We start from the raw sequence: 10,415 nt of genomic DNA, 5'->3' as shown, positions 1-10,415 counted from the left end.
ACGGCGTATTCCACCCAGTCCAGCCGGTGTATTTGGATACAAAGTCAGCCTAGATACTGACAGCTGCGTCTAGAAATGGCACGTCTTTTGGAGAAAAAAGCGATTTGATTGTGAAGGACAACTGGCCACCCGACTGACCCAGATGAGTAAGGACTCCAAGACTATTCATTTTGTGGAATTGGATTATGGAATCTGATGGTGGATATTTGGATGCGATCCCACGCCCATACGACAATGTCAATGGATGTTGTGATGCACGGTGTCCAGGCTTTTTTCCCGTAAATATTTGAATATTTAATATTTGGTTTATTTGAACCAGAAGACAAGATGCAATATACACATAAAGACTGGATTCTAATTATATTTTGCACTAAAAGGGAGGATTAGGCTTTTACTAGGCCTGTTACATTATTATAATTATTATAATTATTATTAATGCCTCGAAGATGGTCTATCATAGCCAAAGAAAACACGTTACTGTAGAGGATTAATCGCCTTATTTGAATCACGTCAACTCGGATCAGAGATACACAACTATTTGCAATTGGAATTACAGCGTGATGCCTTCACAAAACCCACCATTTATTGTTATGGTAGGCTATTTCGTTCTCAAACCTAGCGTGTGAAGGTGTCGAAAAGCACTGAAATATATTCCGTAGAGCCAGCAGGTGCGGGATCTTAGATCACAAATAACTGAAATGTGCAACATCGTATCCATATAAGTAGACAAGGCTATTGCTTATGATTACACATGTATTATATGTTTTGAATGAGAATCGTCTTGTAGCCTACAAAATAAAGGTTAGATAATAATGGCAAAAACAGACCGTGCTGTACCCGTGTCTCTGGACTCGCGCGTTCGTGTAGACTCACTGTATCGCGTTTATTGAAACATTACCGTGCGCACAACTTAGGCCGGACAATGTAACAAGACAAACGATCAATCATTGATGTGCGCTGACTACAAAGATGCGAAACGTACAGGCACTCAATTGTCTTTGCCTGACTGCTGTCCGCCGTAATTCCCCATCTAAAAATGGACGAGAATGCTATTTAAGGACATTAAACTGGCTTATACGTGTATCGGTGTAGGCCTACATGATCAAGAAGAGGCAGCATCAAAGTAGGGACATTTTTCAATCGATATTTCAACAAAATACGAGGTCAAGACAAATTGCTGTAATTCATCGCTTTCAAAAAGCCAATGACCATGTAATAACGAGATGTCAGACAAGCGATATATTCTTCTGCTCTGTGCTTGTTTGGAAATAACAACGATCCTTGCTCAGAGGATGTTAAACTATACAGATGACACTATTTAGAATCAGAATGTTTTGTTACATGTGGTGCAATTGATCTACAAATAGCCTATTTAGATGTGCGATCTCCTTCAGTTGTCGTGTAGCTTCCTCGCTGTCTTTGACCTCTTATAATCTTGAAGGAGAGGAGCTAGCCTCTTTAAATCGCTGAGTCAGGATCTGTTCTCAATGAGGCGGCATGAAGTGCAGCGTTGGCTATGTCTTATTACTCATTAGGGCAAAAATGTAAGGAACTAAAAAGGGTAAGACGCCATAATAAACTCAACTTTTGTGGACCACTCAGACCACCCGGCGCTTGCTGAATCTTGAGAGGGAGACAGTAAATACAATCAGTAGTCTAATATGAAATAGCAATAGATGCTCAGAGATACCCTAGTTGTAAAAGCAGTGTGGGATGTTACAGAGACCCGTGTTCAGATCCTGACCATGCTCTCCTGAGCAGCGCAAAGCTATACCATCCACAAGGACCTGATCTCACAGTACTGAAGAGGGTCTACTTTGGGATTTTCCCAGGCCAGCCTTGACTCTCTGGTAGCTTTCTAGCCCATACCATTGAATAATAAACAGTAGCCTCTCTCAGAGATGGCCATGGTTCTGCCCTGATTGCTTTTTTCCCCCTTTAGAAACACACTCCAGAGAGAACCTGTTGTAGAGATACATGTTAAATACACACTGCATTATACATGGTAATACAGACTGCTACACACACATGATTGGTGACAGGAACTGGAACTACCCCAGTAAAAGGGGGCCGTGATGGGACAGTGGAGCTTTGGCCTGCCTGCCCACTGATCTGTCTCTCCTCTGGTTAAGGAGGCCTGGATTCAGCTGATGGGCCCTGCATGGATTTTGTGCGTGAGTTGACAGAGGGCAGGCCCACAGCGCTGACCAGCAGCCGAGCAGCCATGGACCCATATGCCAGAGCGAGCAGCACAGCAGCCCCCCTGCCCTGCACCAGCTGTGGGGGCTGCTGCGACCCTCCTCCCCCTGGCCTCATGCTCGTTGGTCCCCTTGGCCCCCCTTATGGCCCCCCTCTTTCCTCCATGCCCCCACATATGACCCCTGCTCCCCCGGTGTGTTCTGCTACAGCTGTCCAGGCTGAGAATGGCAGCAGCTGGAACTCCTCCTCTGGTTCTCCAGACTCCCACCCTGGCAGCTCTACCACCTCCAACCCCTACTGGATGGCCGTGTTTGACTACGAGGCCACGGCAGACGAGGAGCTGACCCTGCGGCGCGGGGACCTCCTTGAGGTCCTCTCCAAGGACTCCAAAGTGTCCGGGGATGAGGGCTGGTGGACGGGCAAGATCCAGGACAAGGTGGGCATCTTCCCATGCAACTACGTTACTCGGAGGGACGCCGGCAGCTACCAGCAGCTAGCCCCAGGAGGGCTGGTGGCGGGTGGGGTGCCTGAGGGGTGCCCCCTGGAGATCGACTTCACGGAGCTGGTGCTGGAGGAGGTGATTGGGGCAGGGGGGTTTGGGAAGGTGTATAGAGGGATGTGGCAAGGGGAGGAGGTGGCAGTTAAAGCTGCCAGGCAGGACCCTGACGAGGACATTAGCGCCACAGCTGAAAGCGTACGACAAGAGGCTAGGCTTTTCTGGATGCTCAGACACCCCAACATCATCAACCTGATAGGGGTGTGCCTGCGAGAGCCCAACCTCTGCCTGGTGATGGAGTACGCCCGCGGGGGGGCCCTGAACAGAGCCCTAGCTGGGAAGAAGGTACCCCCCAGGGTGCTGGTGAACTGGGCCGTGCAGATCGCCACGGGGATGGACTACCTGCACAATCAGACCTTTGTACCGGTTATACACAGAGACCTCAAGTCTAGCAACAGTGAGTATGCCAACACTCGTCTCCCACTCCACTCATACCACAGTGTGTCTGCTGCCATCTCAAAGATTTCATTTCTGACCCTTTCGCTTCAAATGAGTCCTTTCCTATTTCATGTAAAATATATTTTATATGTTTTTATGTGACATTTGGGGGCAAATCACACTCAGAATGGGAATACGTTCATTCTTTCCTTTGGTTTATTTGCATGTTTAATCAGCCATGCATACACATTTGATTGCCATATAGGTCGTAGACGGACTCTATTCATGCCTGTTTTAGTCCCAGTTTCCAGTTAAGGGCAGTATAGTATACGAAATCCATTTAACAGAGGATGGATGAGTGGGCATGTACAGAATGTACAGTAGTGTACGTACTGTTAACCCATGTGTTGATGGGTTCATTTAAGTGTTGTGTGGATGAAATGAAATAGAGGTTTTCTGTTTGACACACAGACAGTTGAGTTGAGAATGACAGGGTAAGATCAGCCCTGGAGAGCTGGCTCTCTCTGCCATCTTTCCCTTGTCATTTCTCCCCTCCTCCTCCGATCCTCTCCTCTCACCCTCCTCTTTCTACCATCCCTCCTCAAGGAGAGCAGTTCTGCTCTGCAGCTCGCCAAGCTATTTTTGGTCCTTTGTGCTACTTGCTGTTTAAAGACGCAGTTGCAGATGTTGGTGTATCGGGGGGGGGGGGGGGTATACACACGGTGTGTGTGTGCGTGTGTCTGTCTGTGTGGGACGTGAGTATGGGGGATGGGGTGTAGAGATACGAGTTGAGGGTACAGGATGCTGAGTACAGGGCTTTTTGATGGCGAGAGACAGAGCGATCTGGAGTATCTGTAGCTTAAAGACACCCTGCTCACAGATCTTACAAAATGTTCCTAATCGCTCTCTGGTTTGCGAAGCTGTGATGTAGCGAGAGCCGCCATATAAAAAGCCACCTCTCCCTCAGTAACTGTAACGATAGGGATCAGATTGGACGTTGAAGCCTTGAACCGCGCAGAACTTCCTTCACGACACTGGGCTGTGTTGAGTCATCCAGCTGTCAGCCTCTCTGCACAAATGTCAATTCCTTCACTTATAATTCCTCAGTGTGAAAAGATGATTTCAAAGGAGTGTCTCAATCTGTCAAGCTGTCTCCTTCCTCTATGGATGACGCGTCCCACTGAAAACAATTGAAAACGTCCCATTGAAAACGTCCCATTGAAAACAAACAAAGTATTCAGGCATGTGATCAGCCGATGACTTAAAGATGATTGTTTATATTGAAGCCCGGAGGGTGGGAGAGAGAGATGAAGCGAGAGGAGAAAGCAAAGAAAGAGAGAGAAGGAAGCAAAAGAGATGGGGAAGAAAGGAAAGGTTACAAAGATGAGGGAGGAAAGAGAGGGACAGAGAGGGAGAAGAAAGATAGAGAAATAAGTGAGAGAGATTGGGGAGGTAGAAGGAGAGGGATAGAGAGCAAGGGGGATAAACAGCGGTTCTTCTTAGTTTAGGGTTACACCTCAGCTCATTGTCCAAGTGTACAGGTCTCAGATATCCTCTTCAAACCGCCGCCTGTTTGGCATCACTGCGGTTACGGAGAAGCTTTAGGCCCCACAGCTTCTCTGTTTCTTCTCCACCACCTTTGCTGGCCTGCCAACCTCTCCTCTACACACTCACCGAATTTGTAGTGTGTGTGTGTGTGTTTCTGCCTTTCTCTCTGTGTTGTTGTTTGCCAGGCTGAGGCTAGAGTAGTGAGCCTGACTGTTTACCCGGGATAATCTGATTACGGTGACCTCCTTAGAGTGATGTGACAGCGGTGTTTGTGGGTTGGCAGGTCTCTGTCCCTTGTTCCATTTAGCCGTACCTGTCACACCGATCCAGAATCAGCCCACTCTCTCAGTGGTGCCCAATCCTCCTTGGGCCATATTATTTAGCAGCAAAAACGAAATAAATCTGAATATAATGGTTATAACAGTTTTAAAAGCACATATAGTAGGCTGACTCAGAGAAGCCCTAAGAATATGGTCATGTGAACCATCACGTCATTAACAACACATTTCTCAAAAACATGGCCCTAGTTGATAGCCATTCAATTAAAAACCTTATTGATCAGGTGATTTGATCAAGTTGAAATCCAAACTGCCCTAGATAAGTGGTGTTCAGAAAGAGGTCTTGAAAACTCTACCCCGTGATGGCTAACGTGTCTGCAGCCACTGCACTGAGTTGTAAATTATATGGACATGACTCAGCATAAGGTATCAAAACACTTTACCACTGATCACCTGTCTACTGTAACACACATAGAAACAGAATCTACAGTTGAAGTCGGAGGTTTACATACACTTAGGTTGGATTCATTAAAACTCAATTTTCAATCACTCCACAAATTTCTTGTGAACAAACTATAGTTTTGGCAAGTCGGTTAGGACATCTACTTTGTGCATGACACAAGTAATTTTTCCAACAATTGTTTACAGACAGATTATTTCACTTATAAGTCACTGTATCACAATTCCAGTGGGTCAGAAGTTTACATACACTAAGTTGACTGTGCCTTAAAACAGCTTGGAAAATTCCAGAAAATGATGTCATGGCTTTAGAAGCTTCTGATAGGCTAATTAAAATCATTTGAGTCAATTGGAGGTGTACCTGTGGATGTATTTCAAGGCCTACCTTTTTATGAAGTGCCTCTTTGCTTGACATCATGGGAAAATCAAAAGAAATCAGTCAAGACCTCAGAAAAAAATTGTAGACCTCCACATGTCTGGTTCATCCTTGGGAGCAATTTCCAAACGCCTGAAGGTACCACGTACATCTGTACAAACAATAGTACGCGAGTATAAACACCATGGGACCACGCAGCCGTCATACCGCTTAGGAAGGAGACGCGTTCTGTCTCCTAGAGATGAACGTACTTTGTTGCGAAAAGTGCAAATCAATCCCAGAACAACAGCAAAGGATGCTGGAGGAAACAGGTACAAAAGTATCTATATCCACAGTTAAACAAGTCCTATATCGACATAACCTGAAAGACCGCTCAGCAAGGAAGAACCCACTGCTCCAAAACCGCCATAAAAAAGCCAGATTACGGTTTGCAACTGCACATGAGGACAAAGATCGTACTTTTTGGAGAAATGTCCTCTGGTCTGATGAAACAAAAATAGAACTGTTTGGCCATAATGACCATCGATATGTTTGGAGGAAAAAGGGGGAGGCTTGCAAGCCGAAGAACACCATTCCAACCGTGAAGCACGGGTGTGGCAGCATCATGTTGTGTGGGTGCTTTGCTGCAGGAGGGACTGGTGCACTTCACAAAATAGATGGCATCATGAGGGAGGAAAATTATGTGGATATATTGAAGCAACATCTCATGACATCAGTCATGAAGTTGAAGCTTGGTTGCAAATGGGTCTTCCAAATGGACAATGACCCCAAGCATACTTCCAAAGTTGTGGCAAAATGACTTAAGGACAACAAAGTTAAGGTATTGGAGTGGACATCACAAAGCCCTGACCTCAATCCCATAGAAAAGTTGTGGGCAGAACTGAAAAAGTGTGTGCGAGCAAGGAGGCTTACAAGGAGGCTTACAGTTACACCAGCTCTGTCAAGAGGAATGGACCAAAAGTCACCCAACTTATTGTGGGAAGCTTGTGGAAGGCTACCCAAAACTTTTGACCCATGTTAAACAATTTAAAGGCAATGCTAACAAATACTAATTGAGTGTATGTGAACTTCTGACCCACTGGGAATTTGATGAAATAAATAAAAGCTGAAATAAATCATTCTCTAGTATTATTCTGACATTTCACATTCTTAAAATAAAGTGGTGATCCTAACTGGCCTAAGACAGGGAATTTTAACTTGGAATACATTTCAGGAATTGTGAAAAACTGAGTTGAAATGTATTTGGCTAAGGTGTATGTAAACTTAGAGTTAGAGGTTAAAGGTTCCGAGCCCTTTCTATAGATTCTAGTTCTATGGACAGTCAGATAGACCCCTCTATACTGCAGAGGTAGATATGTTATATAGCCTACATGACTCTGTCCCAATGGTCTTACTGTCGCATGAATCAGTTTCCTAGATGACCACTGACAGGTGAAAGGACTGGATTGATATCCATCTCTGACGATTCACCTATCAAGTCCTTTTATGGATGAGTCTATATGAAGGAATGGAACCAAGAAAATACCATTAAAAACCACATTTGTAGCCTTGGTTGGGAGTTTCTGTGACAGCTATTAGAGCATTAAGATACTGAAAAATAGGCTATTATACTGCATATAGGCTTCATAAAGATGGGGGTGGGGGGGTTGACGTTACCTGCTGCTGTTTTGAGTGCTGTCACTTCAAATGGAAAGCAAGTTAACAGTCACCTGAATAGTGGGGCCTTGTGTCTGCACGCTGGCCTGTCTAGTCTGTAATATATTTTTTCCCTCCACTGGATAATTCAGCATTAATTACAGGAACTAGTAACTTGGATATTATTCGGTTAGATGGTGCGAGTTGGACTGAAATATTGAGTATCATCATCTTACATATAGGTATCCTTCAATTATGATATGAATACACGTTCCATAATTGCTATTTATCGGATTAGTGCATAGCATGCCATTGAAAAGAATTTAAATGGTGTATCTGTTTAGAAAAGGATTAGCGTTCTGAGTAGCCTGTCTGTCTGGCTTCTTTCCCACACTCAGAAAGAGGGATGTTGCTGCTAGAAGAGCCATCACAGACTGACTTGATTCCTCTTCATGGCAGCAGTAGGAAAATACTGGCCAGCACTACGGCAACGGATTCAATCAATGAATCAATCAATCAAGGGCCCTGTTTGAATGGTTTCGAAAATGCATCCTCCCCTCCTTGAATTTATCACTGAGAGTAGTGTGTTTGTGCATGCATGTCTTTGTATGTGCATGTGTTACATGCGTGCGTGTGTGTACGCAATTGCATATGCAGTGTATTTGGAAATTATTCAGACCCGTTCACTTTTTACACATTTTGTTATTGTTACAGCCTCCTTCTAAAATTGATCCCGTAAGGACAAAGCAAAAATGGAAATATTACATTTACATAAGTATTCAGACACTCAGTGCTTTGTTGAAGCACCTTTGGCAGCGATTACAGCCTTCTTGGGTATGATGCTACAAGCTTGGCACACCTGTATTTGGGGAGTTTCTCCCATTCTTCTCTGTAGATCCTCTAGATCCTTGGATGGGTAGCGTCACTGCACAGCTATTTTCAGGTCTCTCCAGAGATGTTCGATCAGGTTCAAGTCCGGGCTCTGGCTGGGCCACTCAAGGACATTCAGAGACGTGTCCCGAAGCCACTCCTGTGTTGTCTTGGCTGTGTGATTAGGGTCGTTGTCATGTTGGAAGGTTAACCTTCGCCCCAGTCTGAGGTCCTGAGCGCTCTGAAGAAGGTTTTCATTAAGGATCTCTCTATACTTTCCTTTGTTCATCTTTCCCTCAATCCTGACTAGTCTCCCAGTCCCTGCCACTGAAAAACATCCCCACAGCATGATGCTGCCACCACCATGCTTCACCGTAGGGATGGTATTGGCCAGGTGATGAGCGGTGCCTGGTTTCCTCCAGACGTGATGTTTGGCGTTCAGGCTAAAGAGGTCAATCTTGTTTTCATCGGACCAGACAATCTTGTTTCTCATGATCTGAGAGTTCGTTAGGTACCTTTTGGCAAACTCCAAGCGGGCTGTCATGTGCCTTTTACTGAGGAGTGTCTTCTGTCTGGCCAGTCTACCATAAAGGCCTGATTGGTGGAGTGTTGCAGAGATGGTTGTCCTTCTGGAAGGCTCTACCATCTCCACAGAGGAACTCTGGAGCTCTGTCAGAGTGACCATTGGGTTCTTGGTCACTTCCCTGACTAAGGCCCTTTTCCCCCAATTGCTCAGTTTGGCCGGGCGGCCAGCTCTAGGAAGAGTCTTGGTTGTTTCAAAGTTCTTCCATTTAAGAATGATGGAGGCCACTGTGTTCTTGGGGACCTTCAATGCTGCAGGATTTTTGTTGCTACCCTTCCCCAGGTCTGTGCCTCGACATGCACTGTCAACTGTGTGTGCCTTTCCAAATCATGTTCAATCAATAGAATTTAGGTGGAATCTAATCAATTTGTAGAAACATTTCAAGGATGATCAATGGAAACAGGATGCACCTGAGCTAAATTTTGATTTTCATAGCAAAGGTTGTGAATGCTCAAGTAAATAAGGTATCTGTTTTTCTTTTTTATATATATTTTCCCCCAAATGTCTAAAAACCCGTTTTCATTATTGGTTATTCAAATATTTAATCCATTTTAGAATAAGGCTGTAATGTAACAAAATGTGGAAAAAGTCAAGGGTTCTGAATAGTTTCCCGAATGCACTGTATATGTGTGTGTATGGATGTGGGACAGAGGGACACGGTGGTGCTAGCTAGCTAGGGCAGGAAATACTCACTGGTAGTGCAGCAACAATGACCCCATTCTCACACAACAAGCCAAGACAGAGTTGGGCTCACAATGACAGGAGTCACGGAGGGGGAGGGGGCGCGGAGAGGACGGACGACACAGAGATGGAGGGAGTGAGGTCGACTGTAGACCTTGGATGGCAGGATGGAGGGATGGAGGGATAGATGGGTAGAGAAACGGAGAAGGAATGCGCTTGCTGCAGAGTAGGCCCTGCGGGCTAGGTTGGGGGAGGGGGTGATGGAGGGAGGGAGGGAGGGAGGGAGGGGTAGAGGGATGGGGAAAGTGGTGGGGATGGAGTCAGTTGGAGACGCGGTCAGAGTGTTCTACAGACTGAGAGGACTCAACGTCATACTGTTCCTCTAGTACCCCTCTTTCTACCCCACACATCTGTATGTTCCCAACCAAAACACCTCACCAATCAACCAATGGTGGTGAACTAATTAGTTGAACATAGTAATTGGTTGTAAAGAGAACTAGCTGACAGACAAATGAATTGTCTCCAATAAGGTCAAATAAGGCCTATCCTGTGAGTAGTAGTGTCAGTATGTTCTGTCTTACTACTGTGTTTGGCTCTCAGAAAGGCCTTGGACTCAGCACAGGCACCGTGAGAACAGGGGCATACTGCAAACAGATGTCTGTATTCCCTGTCTGTTAAGCTCAGTTAGACCCCCTGAGTTGAAAAACATGATGAAAGTGCCCACAGAGAGAAAGGTTGAGAGGGATGGAGGCATGGAGAGGGGAAGAGGGGGAAAGAGGGACAGAGAGGTAGAGGGGGATAGAGGAATAGAGAGAGGGACAGAGGCATAGAGAGGGGGAGAGGATAAAGAGG

General features: G+C 45.5%; 1 protein-coding gene across 1 annotated transcript in view; it reads left to right on the top strand.

The window, feature by feature from the left end:
* Positions 1-7: 7 nt before the first annotated feature.
* Positions 8-10,415, top strand: part of LOC129821825 (mitogen-activated protein kinase kinase kinase 10-like) — a 37,516-nt gene continuing 27,108 nt past the window's right edge. The window contains exon 1 of the mRNA XM_055879506.1: positions 8-3,152. Coding sequence (XP_055735481.1) covers positions 2,162-3,152 — 991 coding nt within the window. The 5' untranslated portion in view covers positions 8-2,161. The remainder of the gene's footprint in view (positions 3,153-10,415) is intronic.

The sequence above is a fragment of the Salvelinus fontinalis genome, chromosome 24 (assembly GCF_029448725.1).
Source record: "Salvelinus fontinalis isolate EN_2023a chromosome 24, ASM2944872v1, whole genome shotgun sequence".
Classification (NCBI taxonomy): Eukaryota; Metazoa; Chordata; class Actinopteri; order Salmoniformes; family Salmonidae; genus Salvelinus; species Salvelinus fontinalis.
This window is presented reverse-complemented; position numbering and strand designations above follow the sequence as displayed.